This window comes from Hyperolius riggenbachi, chromosome 8, assembly GCF_040937935.1.
Source record: "Hyperolius riggenbachi isolate aHypRig1 chromosome 8, aHypRig1.pri, whole genome shotgun sequence".
Lineage (NCBI taxonomy): Eukaryota > Metazoa > Chordata > Amphibia > Anura > Hyperoliidae > Hyperolius > Hyperolius riggenbachi.
This window is the reverse complement of record NC_090653.1, coordinates 252,623,546-252,650,708: the sequence shown is the minus strand read 5'-3', so window position 1 is coordinate 252,650,708 and position 27,163 is coordinate 252,623,546. Positions and strand designations below refer to the sequence as shown.

Below are 27,163 nucleotides of genomic sequence, written 5' to 3'. Positions count from 1 at the left end.
ACTCACTAGGTGTCCAGCTTTTTTCCATAGCCCCAAACCCCTAAAGGAAGGCCATAGATGCTTCTCTGGACCAGAGAAGCGCCTGTGACCTTTCCTACTAGGGGGCGGGGCTACAGACGGAAGCCAAACATCCGATAAGTATAATTAAATTAAATTTACAAATGCTCGGCCTCCAAATCTATACTTAACATTTGCTCTCAAAATGCTGCATGTCCTGCAATTGTGATCCCCCCTAAGCGCAATCGCACTAGTGGGTTCAGTCTCATTAAAATACATTGGCAAAGAGTTTTCTGGAAACGCCGGTTATTGTTGGAGGTCCAAAAATGCCCTAGTGCAGTGGTGTGGAACCTATGGCACGCATGCCAGAGGTGGCACTCCAAGCCCTCTCTATGGGCACACACGCTGCTGGCTGCCACAGTCGCTATATTGCAGAGTTGGGGTTCTCATTATAAAAACAAATAATTCCCCCCCCTTACACAACCCCTCCCCTTCAAAAAACCTCCAGTCTAGTACAACTCAGAGAGGCATGTAGGTGAAAGAGGACAATATTTTTACCTGCCGCCTCATTGCACATTGATACCTCCCTGTTCACCTCCTGACAGCTAACTTGTAATTCTGTCCAGGAACAACAGCAGACAGGTGCACTTGAGTAATTGGTCATTTCTGCAGTTCATACATAGGGGTAAATTGCTGCATTTCATATGTGGGGGTAATTGCTGCATTTTAAATGTAGAGTTTCTCTCAACTAAAACCGCAGTTTTCAGTATACATTGGGCTCTATTCTCAAAGACTTCCCGCATGCGGTAAAGTACATGCGGGAAGTTTGCGACCAAAACACCGTCAAGTTGACATTCTCAAAATGTTTCGCATGCAGGAAAAGTGCGTGAATTATGCGGAAAAATTTCCGCAAAAGTCGGTATTTTCTGCAATAAAAAATCAATTCTCAAAAATGTTCAGGCGCATCATTTCGTCGTTATGTACCGATTTTTTATCACCTACAAAGAGTAGGTGATATATTCCGCATCCCATTGACTTTAATGAAGTCTGGAGTGTGCTTGCTGGATTTTAATTTTTTTTTTTAAACACTTTTTCATGCGACCTTTTTACCGCATGATTCTCGCATGAATAATGGCTGTTTCCTCACCTTTTTTCCGCATGCGGAAAATATTAGTGAATGTGGAAAAATGCGGAGTTTACCGCTGGCGGAAATATAGCTGTAAAATTTTGCGGTGTTTTGTCATCTTTGTGAATAGAGCCCATTGTGTGTTGGCACTCTGATTAATAAGTGGATTTTGGGTTGCAGTTTGGGCACTCAGCCTCTAAAAGGTTTGCCATCACTGCCCTAGTGGGTCCCAGCCCCAAATGAAGCATAACATTTCACTTTAAACAGGATATGATGCTAGCGGCCTCCGAAGAGCCAGATGAGGCCTAAGCAACAGAAAAAAAAAGTCAGGCATCATCTGGCTCGTCGGAGGCCGCTGCAGTCTACCTAAAAGTGGCCGCGCTGTCTGTATGAATAAGCCTGTGTGACAATGACAAGCGGGCGGCACATACTACTAAGCACACAGATTTTACTAGGAAGCTTGTTTATTACTAAGAAAGAACAGGAACATTTGGTGAGCAGCCTTCCCATAGTCCTCTTCCGCCAGCAGCAGGGCTGGTAAAGTGCCGCAGAGACAGCCCGGGCGAGATCTGTGCGAGCCATCTGTGTCAGTGTGCTACATTGCCTGGATCCTCTCCAAATGGGCTGGCTGCAAAAAGGAGGGACATGTGAGGAGAAATACAGAACGTTCAGCAGGCCGGAAGCCTGCAGGAACACACAACATGGCGAGATGCAGCTGCAAAACGTGTCAGGAACATCCTGCAGGCCACTAATTAGGCAACGCCGATCATTACAGCAGAGGATGAAGAAAGACATACAATTGCATACCTTTACTTTTTACACTAATGAGTGTGGAAGCGATAGCGGTTATCCTACTAATATAATAAATGGGAGAGTTCGGATGTTTGTTACTCGATCACGCAAAAATGGCTGAACGGATTTGAATGAAATTTGGCACACACATAGTACATTACCTGGAATAAAGTATAGGATACTTTTTATTCCCATAACCAAAAAGGGGGCGGAGACAAATACAAATTTCACTGGAAAATGTAAACTGCAGCCATTCTTACACGGTTAATGGCAGGGTTCTCAAACGTTGCACAGTTGGTCGCTGGGTGACTGGAATTAATATTCAGAAAGGTGGGTGGAGTCTATAAAAGCCAATCAAAATTAACCTATTGATTTTCAAGGGGAATATTTACATTGCTGCCATTCTTGCACTGTTAATGGCACAAGCCTCAAACCTGGTACAGTTGATCATTGGGTGACTAGGGTGCAATTTCAGAAAGGGGGTGGAGCCACAAATAGCCAATTAAATTTGTTTCATTTCAATGCAAATTATTGATGCCAAACACCGCAAAGATCACAAACTTGGTAATTGATTAATTGTGTGTTAGCGTTAGAAAAGTAGGCACGCCGGGTCATAAGTGGGCGGAGACAAATACAAATTTTACTGGGAAAATGTAAACAGCAGCCATTCTTACACTGTTAATGGTAGGGTTCTCAAACTTTGCACAGTTGGTTACTGGGGTTAATATTCAGAAAAGTGGGTGGAGCCTACAAAAGGCAATCAAAAATTACCTATTGATTTTTCAGGGGAATATTTCATTACGGCCATTCTTGCACTGTTAATGGCACAAGCCTCAAACCTGGTACAGTTGATCATTGCGTGACTGGGGTTTAAATTTATAAAAAGGGGTGGGGCCACAAACAGCCAATATGAGTGGTTTCATTTTAATGCAGGTTATTGATGCCAAAGACAGCAAAGATCACAAACTTGGTCATTGAGTAATTGATTAATTGTGTGTTAGGGTTAGGAAAAGTGGGCGGAGCCAGCACCTGCAAAATACATAATCGGGCAATGCTGGGTCATCAGTAGGCTGAGACAAATGCAAATTTCACTGAGAAAATGTAAACTGCAGCTATTCTTACACTTTCAATGGTAGGGTTCTCAAACTTTGCACAATTGGTCACTGGTTGACTGGGATTAATATTCAGAGAAGTGGGTGGAGCCTACAAAAGCCAATCAAAATTCACCTATTGATTTTCAAGAGGGAATATGTAGTTGCTACCATTCTTGCACTGTTAATGGCACAAGCCTTAAACCTGGTACAGTTGGTCATTGGGTGACTGGGGTTAAATTCAGACAAAGTGGTGGAGCCACAAACAGCCAATCAGATTTGTTTAATCTCAATGCAAATTATTGATGCCAAAAACCGCAAAGCTCACAAACTTGGTTATTGAGTAATTGTGTTAGGGTTAGAAATAGTAGGCGGAGCCAACACCAGCCAAATACATACCTGAGCAATGTTGGGAAATAAGTGGATGGAGAAAAATACAAATTTCATTGCGCAAATGTAAACTCCAGCCATTCTTACACTGTTTATGGTAGGGTTCTCAAACTTTGCACAGTTGGTCACTGGGTGACTGGGATTAATATTCAGAAAAGTGGGTGGAGCCTATAAAAGCCAATCAAAATCCACCTATTGATTTTAAGGGGAATATTTAATTGCTGACATTCTTGCACTGTTAATCACCTGTACCTGGTACAGTTTGCCATTGGGTGATTGGGGTTCAAATTCAGAAAAGGGGTGGAGCCACATCCAATCAGATTAATTTTATTTCATTGCAAATTATTGATGCCAAAGACCGCCAAAGCTCACATACTTGGTCATTAAGTAATTGTGTGTTAGGGTTAGGAAAAGTGGGCAGAGCCAACACTAGCCAAATACATACCCGGGCAACGCCGGGTGTCAAGCTAGTATAATATAAAACTAACCCTCCTACTACCGCTACACCTAACACTAACCTCACTGCCACTACCCTAACCCTCCTACTACCGCTACACCTAACACTAACCTCACTGCCACTACCCTAACCCTCCTACTACCTCTACACCTAACACTAACCTTACTGCCACTACCCTAACATTAATCCTGCTACTACCGCTACACCTAACACTAACCTCGCTGCCACTACCCTAACCCTCCTACTACCGCTACACCTAACCCTAACCTCACTGCCACAACCCTAACCCTCCTACTACCGCTACACCTAACACTAACCTCACTACCCTAACCCTCCTACTACCGCTACACCTAACACTAACCTCACTGCCACAACCCTAACCCTCCTACTACCGCTACACCTAACACTAACCTCACTGCCACTACCCTAACCCTCCTACTACCGCTACACCTAACACTAACCTTACTGCCACTACCCTAACATTAATCCTGCTACTACCGCTACACCTAACACTAACCTTGCTGCCACTACCCTAACCCTCCTACTACCGCTACACCTAACACTAACCTCACTGCCACTACCCTAACCCTCCTACTACCTCTACACCTAACACTAACCTTACTGCCACTACCCTAACATTAATCCTGCTACTACCGCTACACCTAACACTAACCTCGCTGCCACTACCCTAACCCTCCTACTACCGCTACACCTAACACTAACCTCACTGCCACTACCCTAACCCTCCTACTACCGCTACACCTAACACTAACCTTACTGCCACTACCCTAACATTAATCCTGCTACTACCGCTACACCTAACACTAACCTTGCTGCCACTACCCTAACCCTCCTACTACCGCTACACCTAACACCAACCTCACTGCCACTACCCTAACCCTCCTACTACCTCTACACCTAACACTAACCTTACTGCCACTACCCTAACATTAATCCTGCTACTACCGCTACACCTAACACTAACCTCGCTGCCACTACCCTAACCCTCCTACTACCGCTACACCTAACCCTAACCTCACTGCCACAACCCTAACCCTCCTACTACCGCTACACCTAACAATAACCTTACTGCCACTACCCTAACCCTGCTACTACCGCTACACCTAACACTAACCTCACTACCCTAACCCTCCTACTACCGCTACACCTAACACTAACCTCACTGCCACAACCCTAACCCTCCTACTACCGCTACACCTAACACTAACCTCACTGCCACTACCCTAACCCTCCTACTACCGCTACACCTAACACTAACCTCACTGCCACAACCCTAACCCTCCTACTACCGCTACACCTAACACTAACCTCACTGCCACTACCCTAACCCTCCTACTACCGCTACACTTAACACTAACCTCACTGCCACTACCCTAATCCTCTTACTACTGCTACACCTAACACTAACCTCACTGCCACTACCCTAACCCTCCTACTACCTCTACACCTAACACTAACCTTACTGCCATTAACCTAACATTAATCCTGCTATTACCGCTACACCTAACACTAACCTCGCTGCCACTACCCTAACCCTCCTACTACTGCTACACCTAACCCTAACCTCACTACCCTAACCCTCCTACTACTGCTACACCTAACACTAGCCTCACTGCCACAACCCTAACATTAATCCTGCTACTACCGCTACACCTAACACGAACCTCGCTGCCACTACCCTAACCCTCCTACTACCGCTACACCTAACACTAACCTCACTGCCACTACCCTAACCCTCCTACTACCGCTACACCTAACACTAACCTCACTGCCACTACCCTAATCCTCTTACTACTGCTACACCTAACACTAACCTCACTGCCACTACCCTAACCCTCCTACTACCTCTACACCTAACACTAACCTTACTGCCATTAACCTAACATTAATCCTGCTATTACCGCTACACCTAACACTAACCTCGCTGCCACTACCCTAACCCTCCTACTACTGCTACACCTAACCCTAACCTCACTACCCTAACCCTCCTACTACTGCTACACCTAACACTAGCCTCACTGCCACAACCCTAACATTAATCCTGCTACTACCGCTACACCTAACACGAACCTCGCTGCCACTACCCTAACCCTCCTACTACCGCTACACCTAACACTAACTTCACTGCCACAACCCTCCTACTACCGCTACACCTAACACTAACCTCACTGCCACAACCCTAACCCTCCTACTGCCTCTACACCTAACACTAACCTTACTGCCACTACCCTAACCCTCCTACTACCGCTACACCTAACACTAACCTCACTGCCACTACCCTAACATTAATCCTGCTACTACCGCTACACCTATCACCTCACTGCCACTATCTTTACTTTCCCCTTAAAGTGTACCCAAGATGAATCAAAAGTATATATTCATATGTACCTGGGGCTTCCTCCATCCACTGTATCGCCCCCTTGCCATCCACCTCCACTTCGGCCAGTCGGGACCACTCTGTGCAGCTGCACATGCTCCTAGTGCTACTGCGCAATCACAGAATGCTCTCGGCCACAGGAGTAGTACAAAGCACGCGTGTATGGCAAGGCAGTGCATGCGCATTAAGCCCCGATTGGCCGAAGTTACCAGGAGGATTGCAGAGGATCTAGAAGGCGGAGGTGAGGGAGCGATCAGGCTGAAGGGGGCTGGAGGAAGCCCCAGGGATGTATGCATTTTTCCTTTTGATTTTCTTTATGTTTCCTTTAAGGGTGACAGTATGGTGTCCCAATTTGGACTGCTGTATGTTCCATAACACTTACCACAAGAGAACTTATGTGTGCTCAAACACCAAGTTTAACCCTAAAGGTGGGTACACACATCAGATAATAAAAGTCTTTGGAAAATGAAATATCACAGACCAATTTTGCCCCCTTCCATGTAGTATGAGAGCCATACTCTACATAGTCTATTCTATTGACCTGAACTACCCATCAGATAAAAATCTTTGCAAGATGCTGGACACAAAGATGCTGTACACATGCAACAGATCAGTATCTGCAAAAGATCCGTTCCTGCAAAATGCATTCATAGTCTATGATATCTGCAGATCCTCATACACACCTTGCTTGATTAAATTTGATCAGAGAGAGATTTGTCTCTTGGTCGAATCTGCCCATCATCACTAGATGTATGGCTACCTTTAGGAGGACAGGTGGCAGAGGAGCTAGGCCGATTTTGAGTAGATTTCAAGCTGAAATCATCGGAAATCGGTTTGTGGTGTATGGGTAGGCAAAAGATTGCTCTCTGATCAGATTGGATCATAGAGGGATCTGTCTCATGGTCGATCATGCCCATACACTGCCTGATGGATGGGCATATTTAAATGCACAGGATCAGCAGGACAGCCAGGCAACTGGTATTGTTTAAAAGAAAAATAAATATGTCCGTCTCCTTACTCCTTTCCCTTCAGGTCCCCTTTAAGGCAATACAGCGCTGAAGACCTTTCATTGTGAAGCACTGGCAAACAACGGATTGCACAGCGATCTTGTACATATGCTTAGTTACATACACGTTCATTTTATCCAGTTTCTGAAAAAGTGTTGCTAGCCAGATAATTAATTATAAAGTAGACAGATGGCCTGTGTGTGAGATGCGTGTTACCATATGCTGGGCCCCGTTGCAGATCATACATGTTGCTGGCCATAGTTACGCACACAACAGGGATACTCACGGTTCTGAAACTGTTGTGCTGTGTAGCGAGTTAGAAGGATTCCAACTCCTTCTATGAGAGCCAACAAAATCCCTCCCATCAACGCCGAACCCACCATCGCCAAGGGCCCACCTGATAAAACAAAACAAAACATGGACACATGACATCCTGTTACCGAGAGATCAGATGACATCCTGTTACCGAGAGATCACATGACATCCTGCTATGGAGAGTTTGCAGATCTACTAGCTATGTACACCACTAACTGGAATAGGAGAGTGCAGAGCTTGGACCTGAATATGCTCAAAATTGTGATCAGCACTACAAATATGTTGCGAGGTAATCCCCTTTAAAGAGAACCCGAGGTGGATCTTCGGGGGGAGGGGGGGGCAGATCAGACACAGAGGCATGTTCTCTGCCTCATGACGTGGCTCTGTGTCCCCAACCCCCGCTCTCTAGCCCCCCCCCCCCGCGCTATGGCTCCCCGAGTTTAGCGACAAGATTTGTCGCTAACTCGGAGGGTAAACAGAGGGGAGGAGAATTCCCTGTTTAAAAGAGTTGGTCAGCTCTCTCCCCTGGCTGCGCCTCCTGCCGCTCCCCGGCACTCTGAGACACAGTCTCAGCGCAGCGTTGTGACTCAGAGGTCACGCAAGTTAAAGTGTGCCATTGCGGCCCACCGGAGGGGCGGTTTTTGCTACCTGATCCGCTCAGCCCTGCAGATCAGGTAGCCTTTTTTTTTTTTTCCTGGCTCTCTTTAACCTCCCTGGTGATAAGATTATTTCCAGATTTTACAGTATAAAAGCAGTGCAATTTTTACACACGCTTTTGGACCATAAAAATTGGGAGGAAAAAAAAATCATACCACAGTGAGATATGCGGCAGCCCTGCAAATAACTCGCCTCCTCTGGATCCAGCACTGCAATTCTCCCTCCGTCCACCGGGTGGCGCTGTACCCCTATACTGAGATCACAGTCTGTCGTCATGACGACAAGTGGCAAGGGATCCAGAGCTTCTGAGGACTGGAAAAAATAATGGCTGCCAGTGTCTGGATCCCAGGGGAGGCGAGATAGAACGCTCACTGCAAGCTCAGGCTTTGCTGAGAAAAGTTCAGGAAGCTCATTAAATACTTCCCCCTTCCAGTTTGGAAGGAGGAAGCGCTGGAATCCCATGAAACGCAACATGACACGCAGGGCAGTGTGAGCTCCTCCCGATCCTGTCCGCTTGTTTGGTGCTGAACAGGAGATTAGTAGCCAGGTGAAGATGTTGGGTCATTGAAAAGTGGGTGTGATCAATAGTGGGCGGTGCCACATGCAACAAATTCTAGTGTTCCTAATAGTGTGGTGAATCCTAATCCTGAATCCTAAATCCTGGCTCTGCACGAAGGCCAGGCAGCTGTCGGGGAACGGGAGAGGAAGTTGGCAGTCAAGCCTATACACATTTGGGTTCTCATGTGATTTTGGTGACTTGCGGAAGCTTGAGTGAGCTCCACTGGTGGGAGCAGTCCACTGCAGTAGTAAGGCTTCCCATTCTGCTAACTACTGCCACATTGGAGACCTGCGCCCCTCTGGAGTCACTTAACATATATCAGAGGCCAACCTTGGGTACAAAGACACATACTTGCCTACGAAGAGAGAAGCCTCTGGGTCCTATAGAGGCTTCTCACGCCATCCTCCTGTCCTCTATTGTCGAGGCCCCCCCCCCCCCCCCCCCCCCCCCCCCCAAGAATTTAGAGGTGCTAGATTACATGCTGCAATCAACTGTATATTGGTCTGCAGTGTATAGGCAGGCAACAGATCCCTCTGTGATCAGATTGGATCAGAGAGCGATCTGTCTCATGGCCGATCTGCCCATAAATCACTGGATGTATGGGCACCATAACTGAGCATTTGGTCTTCCTTTTGGTCTGGTTGCGTGCATGCTTTATAACCAGCTGCAGCTTCCTGCAGTCTCACTGTTGACCACACGGGGCATTCCATTGAGTGCACATTTCCACCCATACGGACTTCATTTTGCCCTTTTTCAGTATTTTCATTTTACATTTTTTAGTGCCTCCCCAGTGTTGTAGTTGTGTTGTCATCATTCACTTGCTTGTGGAGCACCGAGTAATTATACAGATTCCTTCTAACCCTAATGGGGATTAATTACGTGACTTTTTCTAGAACACATCCTTGGCCTAGATGAAGATCTCCTTGCAATGATAAATGTACAGGAAGGTTCTTCCTTTTATTCCAGTGATTCTGAACTGGAGTACATGTCAGCAAGTGATGGCAAGGCTGCATATAGTAGGTTTATTATTACTTAGTAGTTCTAGGTTTGTGATTTTAGAAGCTCTTGTTAATGTTATCCTATGTGTGTGTTCTCACTGGAGTGATGGGAGTGATGGGATTTTGTAAAAATCCCCCTTAGCACTGCATTAGCAAAGGCTTTTCATATCATTAGCGCCCCAAAAAAGCTCTTGCAGTGTGAGCCAGGCCTTAGTGGACAGCCATCAGTCTCACTCCAAGTGGTGACATATGTCCGCACTCAACGTTCATCCATTGTTTCCAGCACCGCGTAATATGTTGGCGCTTTATAAATACAATAAATAAAAATAAAATAAAGAAATGGAAAAAACAACATTTCTCAGTTTTTGGCCGCTATAGTTTAATTACAGTAGCATATATTAATTTCAAACTCCATGTATTTTATTTGCCCATTTGTCCCGCTTATTAAACCATTTAAATTATGTCCCTATCACAATGCATGGCGTCGATATTTTATTTGGAATTAAAGGTGCATTTTTTCAATTTGCGTCCATCACTATTTACAAATAATACAAACATAATTAAAAATATATATCAATATACTCCTTTGACATGCATATTTAAAAAGTTCAGACACTTAGATAACTATTTATGTTTGTTTGGGTAATTTTTGGTGTGGGAGGTAAACAGCGGATTTTAAATGTAAAAAAATGTATTTATTTATAAAAAAAAAAATGGATGTGTGTGTAGTTTTACTATTTGGCCACAAGATGGCCACAGTGAAAAGTCCTGGAAGCGTGATCGTATGCTTCCAGGAAGAATGAAGACTGGGAACTTTTTGTAACTCAGAATAACCAAAGACTGATTAGGCGCTGTCTGTTTTTCTGCGGGGGCTACGATCAATGAATGGGATCCCCTAATCCCATTCATTGATCCCTGGGCTAACGACCGACGGTAGGAGCACACACGGCCCGCGGGCGTGTGTGCAGCCCAACTGGACGAGAACGTTCGTTCAGTTGGGCTTAAGTGGTTAAACACTAAAAAAGTGGAAATGTAAAAAACACTGTATGGTGTTAAAGCAATATCTGTAAGACCCTGCCTTACAATCACTTTTTTTTAAATTATTAAACTGTTCAAGCATAACGCTGAGAACACACACAATTTCCCGTCCGTTCGACAGGTAATCTGACGGGAACTTGTACCGTGTGTACATCTCCAAACTGCTCCCGAACGATGAAGAGATCGATTTTCCAATAATAACTTTGCAAAATCGATCCCTTTATCGATCAGAAACAGACTGAACAGGTCAGAGATAATCGTCCGACACCCGTCGATCAGACTGGAAGTTGCATTGGGTTTTCCCAGCATTAAAACATTCTACACTGTATATTTTACACTGGTTATTTCCTTTTACAAATAAACTATTCTTTTAATTGTACTGCTGATAAGAGATATAGATATATATATTTCTCAAATAAAAAAAAAAAAAGACACAACAACGGCTGTAGCACACAGCAGGGAAAAAAAAGAGAAAAAGCACAAGGTTTCAGGCTTGAGGACCTTTATCCACTTGATAAATAGCAATTCATAAAGGGCCAGTACCCAAACGCTGTGCTTTTTCAATGTGGCTCTTTTGAACACTGTACATTTGCATAATTGAACCCAAATCCCGGGAGATGCCCAGTCACTTTTTTCTATTATCTTCACAGGGGTCTTAAAGCTGGCTGGAGGGAATATAGAAGACTTATACAACTCCAGACTATAAAGGAGAGCTGAAGTGAGAGGGATACAGAGGCTACCATATTTAACAATACCAGTTGTCTGACTGTCTTGCTGATCATTCTGGCATCAGTAGTGTCTGAAACAAGCATGCAGCTAATCCAGTCAGACTTCAGTCGGAAACACCTGATCTGCTGCATGCTTGTTCAGGGTCTATGTCTACAAGTATTAAGCCTCATACACATGGCTGACTTAAGTGCACCACAGCTGCCAGTGCACTCCGGGCAGCGCTTCCTGAATGAGGCAGAGCGTTCTGCGGTAGCTCTGCCTCTACTGATGTCAATCGCCGCCTCTCCCCGCCCCTCTGTCTTCCTTCACAGAGAGGGGCGGGGAGAGGCGGAGATCCGCGGGCAGATTGACATCAGTAGAGGCAGAGCTGAAGCACAAATCTCTGCCTCCCCGGGCAGCAAAATCCATGACCAAGAATGTCATGAGATTTTGCCCCGGGATTTGGGGGGGGGGGGGTCTAAACCCCTCGTTTTGCGGCGGGGATGCGGCGGTTTGCCTCTGCTGAGACTCCCGAAACAAAACACAAGGTAAAGATGGCAAATTTTATTCACTTCAGAGTCTCTTTAAGGCCATCCTGAGGGACGCAGGAAAGAAAGAAGATTTGATGCTCACCCGGGGCTTCTTCCAGCAGCATAAGCACACGTGAGTCCCTCGCTGTGCTGTTCAGCCGCGATCAGCCCCGGTAACTGCTTCAGTCGTGTCAGTCGGGGTCATCTGCGCGAGGTCTGCGCATGCGGCTTAGTTTGAAAAGAGTTTTATTAAAACATAAGAGTAAATGGTCGGCACTCCAATCAAAAGTCAACTGTCTTTATTGCTGAATATTAAAATATTTCAACGTTTCGAGACAATGGGTCTCTTTTTTCAAGGATAATAATGCCAAAGCAAATGTGCACTCCTGAAGAGAAAGCTTGAGTCTGCCTGTTGCAGACACCCATGTGTGCACATCAAGCTTTCTCTCCAGGAGTGTGCATTTGCTTTGGCATTATTATCCTTGAGAAAGAGACCCATTGTTGTCTCGAAATGTTGAAATATTTTAATATTCAGCAACAAAGACAGTTGACTTTTGATTGGAGTGCGGACCATTTACTCTTCCGATCTAGTGGTTATCCAGTTACCATTGGTTGGAGCACCCATAACTATATAGGCCACGCTCTACGAAGTGCCTCACTTCCCCTACCTCTACTTGATCCTTTATTAAAACATTTCAAAAATATAAATAGAAATAAATATGTCAGCCTCTATATTCCTCTCACTTCAGGTGTCCTTTAAAAAGGACAACACATACTCTAAGAGGTATAGATTAGAAATGTTATTAGTGCTCAGTGTATAGCCCAATGACACATCATGGGGTTGAGTCACTTTAACAAATAGCGTGCCTTATCAGAGTAGTATAGCAAGCTCTACGAACGTATGCCTGCTAATTGGCAATGACGAGAGCTCCACTCGTCCTGCCCTGAGCCCCTGCTGGTCCAATCACTTTAAAGGACATTATCCCCGAACTTTGATTGGCCCAATAGGCTGCCTGTCAAGCTTCCTGTCATGTGGCAGGAAGCCTATTGGGCCAATCAAAGTGCAGGGATAATGCCCTTTAAAGTGAACCTAAAGCCGATAAAAAAAAATGAGATTAACTCACCTGGGGCCTCCCTCAGCCCCCTGCAGCCGATCGGTGCCCTCGCAGCTCCGCTCCGATGTCCCAGGACCCGCCGGCGAGCACTTCCGGCTTCGCCGTCACCGGCCGACAGGCATGGGAACGCGAGTGATTGTTCGCGTTCCCAGCCTGTATATCGCCCCCTATGCTGCTATTGCGGCCAGGAGGGAACGCGAACAATCACTCACGTTCCCATGCCTGTCGGCCGGTGACGGCGAAACCGGAAGTGCTCGCCGGCGGGTCCTGGGACATCGGAGCGGAGCTGCGAGGGCACCGATCGGCTGCAGGGGGCTGAGGGAGGCCCCAGGTGAGTTAATCGCATTTTTTTTTATCGGCTTTAGGTTCACTTTAAGGTGATTGGACCCCGGGGGCTCAAGGCAGGATGAGTGGAGCTCGTCATTGCCAATTAGCAGGCATACGTTAGTAGCGCTCGCTATGTTACTCTGATAAGGCGTGTTAACTCTGATAAGGCAAGCTATTTGTTATAGTGAATTAAACCCTATGAGTTTTACTTTAAAGTGGACCTGAACTCTTGCAGAGGACAGACGGAAAACAGAGAAATGCACCCTGTATGTATTTAGAGAGTTTAGCCTGTCTAATTCCCCCTCATTTGTGTCTAATTTGACCTCTCCCCCATGCCGCAAGACTGCCACGGAAGAGATGGCAGATAAGCTCATTTGAAAGCACAGTAGATGAACAATAGGTCTGTTTCCATGAATCAGGAAGTAAAAAAAGTGCAGATTTATTTTAGGATTTGTATCAGCTGTAATTATATTGCTGTTGCTTATCTTTTAGAGCAGAGAGGACATTTTGAGTTCAGGTCCGCTTTAATAATAACTCCCCCCCCCTCCCCATTCTCCTTACTTCTGGAGGCCAATACTGCCCCTGTAAGAGCTCCGCTGGTGATGGAGTTCCAGGGATCTTCCTTCCCTCGAAGTCTCACTAAGCCACAGTCAATGGTAGAGAACAATCCTCCCCATACTGCAAAGCTGCCTGTTGGTGGGGAAAAAAACAGGATGGGTGTGTTATTAAAGTACAATGTGTTCCAGAGGCTCCTCCTCCAGACCACCGACGCTGCCCGGGACCCTCTTGAAGTTTGGGCCTGCGCTCCTTTTCAGGCACGATTGTGGTTGAACTGCGCTGGGATGAGTATGGGAGTGCCTGTGCACTACACCGAGCTGCTTGTATGCAAGTAGCAGCAGCTTGATATGCAGACATGTGGCAACAGTGGGGACCAGGAGGAAGTGGGAAGGCTCTGCAGGATCCAGTGGCTTTCCTCCTCTTAGGCATCACATTTTTTTTTTCATACCGCCTCAGGTACACTTTAAGAGATCAACAGAAAGGTGAGAAGAATCAAAGTGGAGGTGCTCCTCCAGACAATCTTGGGCCTAGTATACACCAAGGGATATGCAGGTGCAATGACAATTAGTGCAGCCTATCAAGTCTTCTTAAAAGATTTTTTCCCCTTGTTCCCACTGTTATCCTTAAAGAATACCCAAGGTGACATGTGACATGATGAGATAGACATGGGTATGTACAGTGCCTAGCGCACGAATAACTAGGCTGTGTTCCTTTTTTCTTTCTCTGCCTGAAAGAGTTAAACATCAGGTATGTAAGTGGCAGTTCCTGTCTGAGTCAGGACTGGGTCAGACTACAGTGTGACCCTCACTGATAAGAAAATTACAACTATAAAACACTTTCCTAGCAGAAAATGGCTTCTGAGGGCTGGTGCACACCGAGCGGCTTTTTGGGCGTTTTCAGATCTGCTTGCGGCTGCGGATCTGCTTGGTCAATGTATCTCAATGGGGTGGTGCACACCAGAACGGCAGGCGTTTTGCAGAAACGAAAAATGCCTGGGTGAGGCATTTTTTGGATTGCGGGTGCGTTTCTGCCTCAATGTTAAGTATAGGAAAAACGCAAACCGCTCTGAAAAACGGCACTTCAGAGCGGTTTTGCAGGCGTTTTTGTTACAGAAGCTGTTCAGTAACAGCTTTACTGTAACAATATATGAAATCTACTATACTGAAAACCGCAGCAGCAATCCGCAAAACGCTAGCAAAACGCCTCATAAAAATAAAAAAAAGCGTTTAAAAATCTGCTAGCATTTTGCGGATCTGCTTGCGGTTTTTGGTGTGCACCAGCCCACTGAGCAGGAAAGAGATAAAAATCAATAGTTCATAGATTTTACTTCAATAAAGGTGTCATTCAGCAAAAACAACAGTAAGCACTTAAAAAGTAGATTTTAATATAAAGTAAAACTGTGGAATATTTATATATATAAAAAAGTCATTTTTAGGAGAAGGAGGATAGATACAATTGTTTATTTCATTAGTTTATTTTCACCTTGGGTGTCATTTAAAGGGAACCTGAGATGAGCAGGATCTCAGGTTCCATACTTACCTGGGGCATCCTTAAAAGCGGTATCGTCACCATAAAAATCAAATTTCAACAGCAACTGGTCTGAGTGTATTAAGTGATAAAGATGCTAATCCTGCATTCAAAACTTTCAAAACTTTTTCTGCTGTTATGATTTGGAGTCATCACATACTTAAGGAACACTGGCCCTTTAGTAGCCGGGCCAAAGAATTACATGCTTGGGTTCTTTTTATCTATAATCTATTCCTCCTCTTCCCTTTATTTCCCTGCTAGCTGCTTATCTGAAACCTAATCCCCTACTCACTTGTGTTTACAAGCAAGGCTGAGGCGACTCAGTGATTGGAGGAGACAAGAAAAAAAGTAAAGGGCAGAAATAACATCACGAGTTAGTCTTAACTGTGGGCAAAAGACATGGCCCCCACCAGGAACAGAATTCTCGTCATTTACTATAGAACATTCACTGAAATCAAAATGTGGACAGTATAATACATGTGTTATGTAAGTAGATCAAGTATTTATCTACCGTATATACTCGCATACAAGCCGAATTTTTGACCCCCAAAAAGGGGGTCAAAAGTTGGGGGGTCGGCTTGTATGCGAGTCTTCCCTGGTGGTCTAGTGGTGGGTGGTCCGCGCCCCGCTCCCCCCCCCCCCCCCCCCCCCGCGGCCACCGCTGCTATTACCTGCTTAGGCAGCGGCCGCTTCCTAATCCGCGTTCCCCTTCTGTTTCAGAGTCTATCACAGCAGCGCGCCCGGCGCTGCTGCTGTGACGATGCAGGGGGCAGGAAAGAGCGGTTCCCCTGGTAACGGCGATACAGATCGCCGCTATAGGGAGCCGCGCTCTTTCCTGCACTCTGCAGCATCACAGCAGCAGCGCCGGGCGCACTGCTGTGATACACTCTGAAACAGAAGGGGAACGCGGATTAGGAAGCGGCCACTGCCTAAGCAGGTAATAGCAGCGGCGGCCGCGGGGGGAGGGGGAAGCACTACCTACCTATGCTGGGCACTATACTGGCTAAACTGGGCACTATACTGGCTAAACTGGGCACTATACTAGCCATACTGGGGCACTATACTAGCTAAACTGGGCACTATACCAGCTAAACTGGGCACTATACTAGCTAAACTGGGCACTATACTAGCTAAACTGGGCACTATACTAGCTAAACTGGGCACTATACTGGCTAAACTGGGCACTATACTGGCTAAACTGGGCACTTTACTAGCCATACTGGGGCACTATACTGGCTAAACTGGGCACTTTACTAGCCATACTGGGGCACTATACTAGCTAAACTGGGCACTATACCAGCTAAACTGGGCACTATACTAGCTAAACTGGGCACTATACTAGCTAAACTGGGCACTATACTAGCTAAACTGGGCACTATTCTGGCTAAACTGGGCACTATTCTGGCTAAACTGGGCACTTTACTAGCCATACTGGGGCACTATACTAGCTAAACTGGGCACTATACTAGCTAAACTGGGCACTATACTAGCTATACTGAGGCACTACCTACCCATACTGGGCGCTATACTGGGCACTATACTGGCTAAACTGGGCACTTTACTAGCCATACTGGGGCACTATACTAGCTAACCTGGGCACTATACTAGCTAAACTGAGGCACTACCTACCCATACTGGGCGCTATACTGGCTATACTGGGCACTATACTGGCTATACTGGGCACTATACTAGCTATACTGGACACTACCTACCTATACTGGGCACTATACTAGCTATACTGGGACACACTGGGGGGCTGCACCAATCCAGCATTTCCTACCCCCGGCTTATATGGGGGTCAATCATTTTTCCCTGGTTTTTCAGGGAAAAGTTGGGGGGTCGGCTTATATGCGGGTCGGCTTATATGCAAGTATATACGGTACTTATATACAGTATGTGTTTTTTTCCCCTGGCATAGTATGGCTGATCCTACTGCTTTTAGCCCCCTTGAGGCCACTTGCCCCTCGCCGTCTCCCCGGGTGGCTCCTGTCATCTTCAATTCAGCCAGAAAAAGCCTGGCCGAGTTGCGCTTAATCGCGCATGCACAGCCCGACACACTCCTTGTTGCGCTCCCGCTCCTGGGAGTGTACTGCGCCCATGCAGTAGTACTGTACAACCGCAGAACGCTCCAAGCCACGGGAGCGAGACTGGGGAGCGCGCCTGGCAGGGCATGGGCTCAGCCAGGTTTTCAGGCTGAATTACAGATGACAGGAGCAGCTCGGGGAGGCGGCGAGGGATGAGCGGCCTCAAGGGGGCTTAAGGAAGCCTCAGGTAAGTATGGAACCTGAGATCCTTCTCATCTCACGTTCCCTTTAAAGTAAAACTGAAGCGAGGCAAAAAGGAAATTAAAGTCAGATACTTACCTATGGAGAGGGAAAGTTTTCGAGCCTACTGAGCCTTCCCTGCCCCTTCATTTGAGCGCTGTCACCACCGTTGCAGGCATTTGACCAACTGGTCGAATGTGCCTTCGGGGACCTCCGAAAGGCTTTAGAAGCACCAGTGTCCCCATGTGCTTCCAAAGCTGGGTGTCTCTGTACTGTGCATGCCTTACGAGGGCTCTCGGAGGCAGCGTAACTTCACTAGGGGCAGTGGGGGAACGAGAACAGGACCGGGAAGGCTCTACACCTGGGGTCCCCAAACGTTTTAAACCGAGGGCCAGTTCAGACCCTCAAACTGCCTGGGGCCGAATCTCTCATTTGGAAAGAAAAAAAAACAAAAAAAACAATTTCCGGACTGGTGTACCAACATCTCATCTTACCCATCCTGCTTTGCCCCAGTTATATGAAAAGACTGATAATACAACATAGGAGACAGGTGTCCAGCATTGCTGTGGTCTTATTTGCAAACATCTTGAAATGCTTGCAACAGAAGATAAGGGTGCACAAACCTGGTGGCCAGTGGTGTGGTGGGTGCAGGGCACTGAATTCCTGAATGCCACCAGGTTTGTACACCCTTATCTTCTATTGCAAGTAGTTCAAGAAGTATGCATAAACATGTAAATAAAACCACAGCAATGCTGGACACCAGTCTTCTAATGTGTATAAATGTCACTTCAATTTGGCCCAGAGCAGGCAGTGAGACAGGTAGGGGAAACCATGCATGTTAGTGGTGATTCCCTTTCGTTTTTTCCCCATATGTTCATTAAAAGATTGGCCTGCAACTGACCCCCCACATCAGAGAGACCTGTGCTGCACATCCATCTGTCCCTACCTCCCTTCATGCTCTCTATGCCCGCACTGTTTTCAACGTCCTCCTCTGCAAGAATGATAGCAGTCGCGGGTTGCCATGGTGACATCCAAAGGGGTGGGACAGCGTCAGGCCAGCGAGGCATCACAAGGACGATTCCTGATCGATTTCAGCATGAAATTGTTCGGGAATTGGCATGCAGTGTATAAGCAGCCGACAGTTCTCTCTCGAATCAGATTTGACCAGAGAGAAAGCGGTCTCTTGATCGAATCTGCCCAAAATCACTAGATGTATGGCGACCATTATACTACCAGTTAGTCAGCAAAAGAATTCACGCCCGTGCAATGGGTGATTAGCGTATTATTTATATAGCCCCAACATCTTCCTTAGCGCTGTACAGAGTATATTGTCTTGTCACTAACTGTCTCTTGGAGGCGCTCACAATCTAATCCCTACCATAGCCATATGTCATATCGTGTAGTGTGTGTATCATAAGGTGCATACACACGCACCACTAAATGCAACGACGGGTCCGCCGGCCCCTCCCGCTGGGCAGTCTTTAGCCGACAGTATGCGCGTGTGCACACACTGTCGGCGGACAGCGGATCGTGTGTGCACATCTGACAACGCGTTTCGCGGCCACAACCGCTTCATCAGGTCAAGTTCAAGTGCTTAATTAGAATGTGGGCATTGATAGCCGGTCTCAGGGCCATCAATGAAATTGGTACTATTAAAAAGCTCTGTGTATGCAAATCAATACTCATTGGGCGCCTCCTACCCTCTCCAACTTATCTGCATGTTTTTAGGATGTGGGAGGAGACCAGAGTGCCCAGAGGAAACCCACGCAGACACGGGGAGAACATACAAGCTCCTTGCAGATGTTGACTTGGCTGGGATTTGAACCGGGGACCCGGCAATGCAAGTTAAGAGCGCTAACCACTACGCCACCATGCTGCCCTGATCTGATGATCTGATCATTGTGATTGGCTGGACATTGCACTGTGTACTAGCTATATAGCCACTGGGTGTAGATCTGGAACAAAAGTCTTCACACACACACTTCAGTGTAGGTGACCTTGCATTGGATCATATTGCCATGCTTTTTGTTAGCCTTCTGATAACAGGTCTCACCTCCAATCTGGGGAGCTCGAATCTTCACAGCGTTCATACTACCCCGCATTCTGTGACTGAATCCCTGAGAAGAAAAAGAAAATATTTACCCAGAGTTCCAAAAGCATCTTGTGGCCTCCCAACCATACTGACATCATTTATGGTTACACTCACCATTGGGGCGTTCCTGAAGCCCTTAATAGCCTGAAACACTCCTCCACCGATGATGCCCATACTAAATGCCCCGCCGCAATCATCCACAATCCTCCACGGGCTGCAGAAGACAAATGTACGTTAAGAGACGAGAGACAGGTTGACTATATGTAACAGCTGCTTGCCTACAGAAACTGCTTTTCATTGGCCAAGAAACTTCACACTTGAAGAGGCACTGGCTCTCTGAACACGTACAGTATGAGGGCTGGGACGCACTAGAAATCACGAAATGCTATCGCTAGTGTTTTGTGTAAGTGATTTGCAGGGGATTGTAACTGCAATTTACAGCAATTAAGGTGACTATTTGTAAAGAGTGTCAGCGATTTCATAGCGTTTGTGACAAGCAATTCTCAATTTGATTGGTGGATTCAAATGCACTGTGCTTCTGGGTAGTTCCATCGCTTTAAAATCACATGCAAATTGCTTACATTTACGCACGCTTTGACCGCACTCCTATACTCTGCATGGAAGCGAAAGCGCTCACAAAATGCTTGTCCTGCGATTACGATTTTTGAAATCACAATCGCACTAGTGAGATCATCTCCATACACTTTCATTAGCAAAAATGCGCTCTAGTGTGCCCCAGGCCTGACAAAGGTTAGCAGGATGCAGACAGTTCATTGCATACCGCTCTAGTGTACGGTCTTGTACTCCGGCATTTGCAGAATTAATGCTAGAAACATTTGTGCAGATCATAATTAAAATAATTTCACGCTGACCTTTTTTTGGGAATGTTTTCCTACTCATTACCCATACAGTAATCATATTTGCTTTTGTGCACAAGTAATAATGTCCAATTACAAATTCCCAAAGTACAAACAAACTGAAAGCAATAGCCTCAGTCTGTGGAGTTTGGCTAAAACACTGATTAATGGGAACCCAAGGAGAGAGGGATATGGAGGCTGCCATATGTATTTCCTTGTAAACAATGCCAGTTGCCTGGCAGTCCTGTTCATCTTCTGGCATAAAGTGTCCGAGACAAAACCCGGAACAAGCATATGGCTAATCCAGTAAAACTTGAGTCAGGTGAGTCAAGAGTATACGATCTGATGCATGCTTGTTCGGTGTCTATGGCTAAAAGTATTAGAGACACAGCATCAGGAGAACTGCCAGGCAACTGGTATTGTTTAAAAGGAAATAAATGTGGCAGCCTCCATATCCCTCATCTCGGGTTCCCTTTAACATTCAATTGGGAAAAGTACTAATTGAAAAAAAACAGTATCAAACGCCACACAACTTTGCATAGTGTTAAAGGGAATCTGAGGTGAGAGGGATATGGGGGCTAAGATGTTTATTTCCTTTTGAATAATCCACATTTCCTGGCTGTCCTGCTGATTCACTGCATCTAATACTTCAAGCCCTAGACCAGGCATGGGCAAACTCAGCCCTCCAGATGTTACGGAACTACAAGTCCCACAATGCATTGCAGGAGTCTGACAGCCACAGTCATGACTCATAAAGGCAAATGCATTGTGGGACTTGTAGTTCCGTAACAGCTGGAGGGCCGAGTTTGCCCATGCCTGCCCTAGACCCTGAACAAGCATGCCGATCAAATGTCTATGACAAATCTAACAAGATTAGCTGCATGCTGTTTCAGGTGTGTGATTTAGACCCTACTGACTAGAAATATTAGCAGGACAGCCAGGCAACTGGTATTGTTTAAGAGGACGGATGGGAAAATCACATTTATGGTCCGTCAGCCGTTAGGACATTGCACATCATTACCGCCACACACCTGATCAACCACGTCAGACCGAGATATTCCAGCTTGTCTAATCGATCCATTTGTTGGATCATCGATCGGGCATGCTTGTTACTGCACAAATTTTTATCAGATTCAATAAAATGATGGAATTGGATGGTTGATTGGGCCACAAAATCGCCAGGATTTAAAGTGATCGCAACTCGAACTCGAATCTCTGTCTAAAACCAACCATAGATGCCAGATATTTGTCTGCAATTGAAAGCAGGCTTTTTTTAGTAGCCAGTGAACATTGAAATTGCATGTGTTGCATAGAAAAGTAGTGCGGGTTGCATCTTTATTAAAAGCTACGCTGAAACACAGATGGCTCCTGAAAACACAGCAGTGCTATATTAAAGCCTTATTTGGGTTTTCCCGAGTGATTTCACATTATGGCAAATCACCTACAATTTAAACAAGTGTGAGCCCATGCTTAAGATTATTTTTTTTTGCGAATCTCAGGTAAAAATCTAAAGTCAGTAGAGATGTCCCACAACAACCTTTAGATCCGCCACAGATCAATAAATGACTGACACAAACTACCACTACTGTTCAATACGATTTGCCTGTCCTTCCCCCACTGGTGAGCAGAATCGGCTATTCTGACAATTAAAATTGGCCTTAATTCACTAAGATCATGCTGGAGATAATAAGGCAAGAGAAAACTTAACTCCACACAGTGAGAGAGTTATCTTATCTCTTCATTCCTTAAGTTACCTCCTCTGTAGTTAATTTACCTCCTCTGTAGTTATTTTCACACGCCTGTCTTTAACTCTGGAGTTATTTTAAGGATTGGAGAGTTAACTTAAAGACAGAAGAGTTAACTTTAGGTTTGCCTAAGGTAAAATGTTTCCTGAATACTACATGCTTTATCACCATGGTAACAACTCTAGAAGAGTTATTAAAGACAGGAGATAAGCTTAGTGAATTGAGGCCAATCGTCAGATCTGAAAAGATTAGATGCATGCTTGTTTCTGGTGGTAATTAGATACTACTGCGGCCAAATAGATCAGCAGGGCTGCCAGGCAACTGGTATTAAAGAAATAAATATGGGCAGCCTCCATATGCTTCTCACTTTTGCTCTCCTTCAAAATGATCACCAACGATTGTTCCAGCTCTTAAAATTGAAAAATGATTATTCTGAGTAATTATCCCCCTGTCTATAAGAACCATTTCCCACAACCCTCTGTCAGGTTAGCCACTCCCCCAGAATGCTTTGCGCTGTTTACATCCAGACCACTTCCCACAATGCTCGGCCACCCTCCTCAGAGATCTATAGGTCTCTCTTATCGCCCAGCATGCCCCGGGTTACCATGGCTCCCGCACATATTCCTCCATTCCGCTGTCAGGGCTGCTCTGCGGTAGCCGCTTGCATTGCCCTTTAAGTAATCTGCGTCACGTGACGAAGAAAACGCCGTCTGGTTGGGGTGCTGAGGCGGCGTGGCGTGGAACGCAGCGGTGAGCGGGTCAGTGACGTCATCAGGCTGCGCCTCTACTGATCATACAGACTGAGCTTGCTGGGAGGCCGATCAGGGTGCTGGTAAGTTGTAGGGAGCTGCTTGTGCCTCGGGGAAAATGTGTTATCTCCCCTTATGCGGTCACAGCTTCTTGCGGACTGGCTGGGGAGTCTCAGCGTGTTGCTCATGTGGTTCTGGAGCAACATGTATAGAAGATGCCCTGTGTGAGATGCTGGCACTTGTGCTTCTCCATCAGTGCGGGTGGACGTGGTTGTACCATGTAAAGCTAGCCACTAACCGTACATTCTTTAGTGTGCAATTTTGTCATTTCTTCATAGATTGGTAAAACTGTGTAATCAAGATTTGTATGGTTAGTTACCATATCTTTGTAACATGGAGAGTGGGGGAGGGAACAAGAGGATTTTTAATTTAAAGAAAACCTGTAATATGGAAAACGTCCCCTGGGCGGTACTTACCTCGAGAAGGGGAAGCATCTAGATCCTAACGAGGCTTCCCCCGTCCTCTGGTGTCCTGGCAATCTCCTACTGCAGCCCCCCAAAGTGCAGCGATGTAAATATTTACCTTCTGTGATCCTGCACAGGTGCACTAGACGCTCTTCCTTCGGGTTAAGGCGGAAATAGCCGAACCCAACCTATCCGCTCTACTGCGCAGGTGCGAGTCTTGTGCCTGTGCAGTAGAGCGGATACGATTGTGTTTGACTATTTCCGCCTAGCTCGAATGAACCACTGCTACTGCGCCTGTGCTGGATCCCGGAGAGGTAACTAAATCAAGCCTTGTCGGGGGAGTATTTGATGGAGCCAGAGCTGGATTCCCTGCAGCTACAGGGATGGGGGAAGCCTCATTGGGATACTGAGGCTTACCCCTCTCGAGGTAAGTACCCTCCAGGGGATGTTTGTTTTTAGTCTTTCAGATTCCTGTGTCCTCCTGGTCCAATCCTTTGTGCTGCTGTAGCCAAATTGGAGTCCACAGCCCAGGGGCTACTGTGAATGCACTGTTTTGGGCCACTGGTCTCCTTGATTGTGCTCCTATAGCTTGGAGCGTTCTGTACGTGCACAGTTACAAGTCTGTATAACCTGTGCATGCCCAGAACACTCAGGGCCTCTGCAGTGGGATTTGGAAGTGGGCAGCTGGGGCAGTGCATGTGCAGTAGCCTGCAACACAACCAGTTTCAGGCATAGCAGAGGGGACCTGGAGGACCCCAAAGGAGCTGACAGACTACAGCGAGCTGGAAGGAGTCCCTGGTAAGTAAAAAACCTCTTGTTTCCCTTGTCTCAGGCACACTTAAATTCAAAATGTATGTTACTTTAAAGGACAACTGACGTGAGAAGAAACTGGAGGCTGACATATTTTTTTCCTGGTAGAGTTGCCTGGTAGCCCTGCTGGTCTATTTGGCTGCAGTAGTGACTGAATAACACCAGAAACAAGCATGCAGTTAATCTTGTCTGATCTGCTTTTGATCTGCATATGCTTGTTCAGGGTCTGTGGCTGAAATGATTAGAGGCAGAGGATCAGCAGGATAGCCAGGCAACTGGTATTGCTTAAAGTGGACCTGAACTCTTGTACACAGTGTTCCCCAACCATGTCCTCAAGGCCCACCAACAGTGCATGTTTTGTGGAAATTTACAGAGGTTGTTAATCAGCTCTGCTGAGACACTAATTACTCCTGTGCATGTTTGTGGTTTCCTGCAAAACATGTACTGTTGGTGGCAGGGCTGTGGAGTCAGAGTTGGAGTCGGGGCAATTTTGGGCACCCGTAGTCGGAGTCGTTGATTTCATAAACGTCGGAGTCAGATGATTTTTGTACAAAATCCACAACCCTGTTAAAGGGAAGGTTCAGGGAGGGCTGTAAAAAAAATGAAAATCAATATCCACTTACCTGGGGCTTCCTCCAGCCTGTGGCAGGCAGGAGGTGCCCTCGCCGCCGCTCCGCAGGCTCCCGGTGGCCGACCCGACCTGGCCAGGCCGGCTGCCAGGTCGGGCTCTTCTGCGCTCCAAGGCCTGGCACTTCTGCGTCCCACGCGGGCGCGCTGATGTCATCGGACGTCCGCCGGGCTGTACTGTGCAGGCGCAGAACTACTGCGCCTGCGCAGTACAGCCCGGCGGACGACCGATGACGTCAGCGCGCCCGTGTGGGACGCAGAAGTGCCAGGCCTTGGAGCGCAGAAGAGCCCGACCTGGCAGCCGGCCTGGCCAGGTCGGGTCGGCCATCGGAGACCACCGGGAGCCTGCGGAGCGGCAGCGAGGGCACCTCCTGCCTGCCACGGGCTGGAGGAAGCCCCAGGTAAGTGGATATTGATTTTTATTTTTTTTTACAGCCCTCCCTGAACCTTCCCTTTAAGTATTAGAGTACGGAGTCGGAGCCATTTTGGGTACCCGGAGTCGTGGTTTCATAAACTGAGAAGTCTGAGTTGGAGTCAGATTTTTGCACCGACTCCACAGCCCTGGTTGGTGGGCCTTGAGTATAGGGTTGGGGAACTATGTTGTACAGGACAAAAGGAAAACATTAAAATGCACCCTGTATGTATTAACCACTTCGCATCCAGACCCTCTTTTCCCCTTATGAACCAGAGCAGTTTTGACGCCTTAGCCATGTCCCTATTTAAACAGCCATAACTTTATCCCTACTCATGATACTTAAGTGATCTAGGTATTGTTTTTTGCAGGACTTACTGGACTTTCATAGGGGGGGTATTTTGACCCAAGAAAAAAAAAACTTCTATGCATTTTAATGGGAAAAAGAGGGTGGGGGAGAATGAAAAATTGCATTAATCCTTAGGTTTCACCAATTATAGTAAAAATAAAAAATGCTACAGTAGATAACAAACATACCACCAGTATTACGTCCCCAAGGACAGATAGTCAGGTGTGTCCCCAGTATCAGCCCCCCAGTATAGCTAGATGTGCCCCCCAATATCAGCCCCCCCAGTATAGCAAGATCTGTCCCCCGTATGTGCAAGATCTGTCCCCCGTATGGGGGGCCCATATAGATAGACAGATGTGCCCCCCCGGAATAGGGCCCACCATTATAGCAAGATGTGTCACCGGGATCAATGTTCCCCATTGTAGCCAGATGTGCCTCCAGTGTTAGGTTATGGCCCCCAGGACCATCAGATGTGTCCCCCATTATTATTTCCCACCCCCTGTTAGCCTGATGGGCCCCAAAATACATTTCAACCCCCCCTTTTGAAACACTACCCCCACCCTCCATTATCGGTAGCCAGATTTGCCCCCCTTACTACTCTGCCCCCTCTGTGGCCAGATTGATAAAAAAAATGCCCCTGCAAGCAGAATATCTCCTGGGGGGGACGACTCACTAATTGGTGAAAGGGAACATTTTCCCTTTCACCAATTAGTAAGGCAGCTGGCAGTGCCGGGGTTGCGCTTTGAAGTGCTCCCGATTGTGCACAGCAGGGCTGCAAGCAAGTCAGTATATCTACGTCATGGTGGTTCGGAGGGTGCCACAGATGACGTAGATATACTGTAGCAGTGGACAAAGTGGTTAAGAGTCTATCCTGTCTAATTTCCCTTCATCTGTGATTAAGCACAAGATGTAATTTGATCCCTTAGCGGTGTCCGCTGAAGGCCATGGGAGAGAGCTAATTGGAAAATGCAGGATGTTAACAGTATGTGTTTCCATGAAAGCAGGAAGTAGAAACACTGCAGATTTATTGCAGGATTTCTATCAGCTGTAACAAATAATATTTTAACCTCCCTGGCGGTCAATTAAATCCACCAGGTAGGCAGCGCAGCACTATTTTTTTTAATTTAATTTAATTTTTTAAATCATGTAGCTAGCCTAGCGCTAGCTACATGATAGTCGCTGAGCAGCGGCATCCCCCCACCCC

General features: G+C 46.5%; 2 protein-coding genes across 3 annotated transcripts in view; one reads left to right on the top strand and one right to left on the bottom strand.

The window, feature by feature from the left end:
• Window positions 1-1,569: 1,569 nt before the first annotated feature.
• Window positions 1,570-23,262, bottom strand: TIMM17B (translocase of inner mitochondrial membrane 17B). Its single transcript, XM_068248628.1, has 6 exons — window positions 23,153-23,262; window positions 20,061-20,160; window positions 19,908-19,971; window positions 14,067-14,195; window positions 7,545-7,655; window positions 1,570-1,751 (listed from the first exon to the last, which is right to left on the bottom strand). The coding sequence occupies exons 1-6, from the start codon at window positions 23,176-23,178 to the stop codon at window positions 1,711-1,713; spliced, it is 471 nt and encodes a 156-aa protein (XP_068104729.1). The 5' UTR covers window positions 23,179-23,262; the 3' UTR covers window positions 1,570-1,710.
• PQBP1 (polyglutamine binding protein 1) overlaps window positions 23,221-27,163 on the top strand; it is an 18,498-nt gene continuing 14,555 nt past the window's right edge. For both annotated transcript variants that reach the window (XM_068248627.1, XM_068248626.1), the window contains exon 1: window positions 23,221-23,380. The gene's annotated coding sequence lies outside the window, so the exon portion shown is untranslated. The remainder of the gene's footprint in view (window positions 23,381-27,163) is intronic.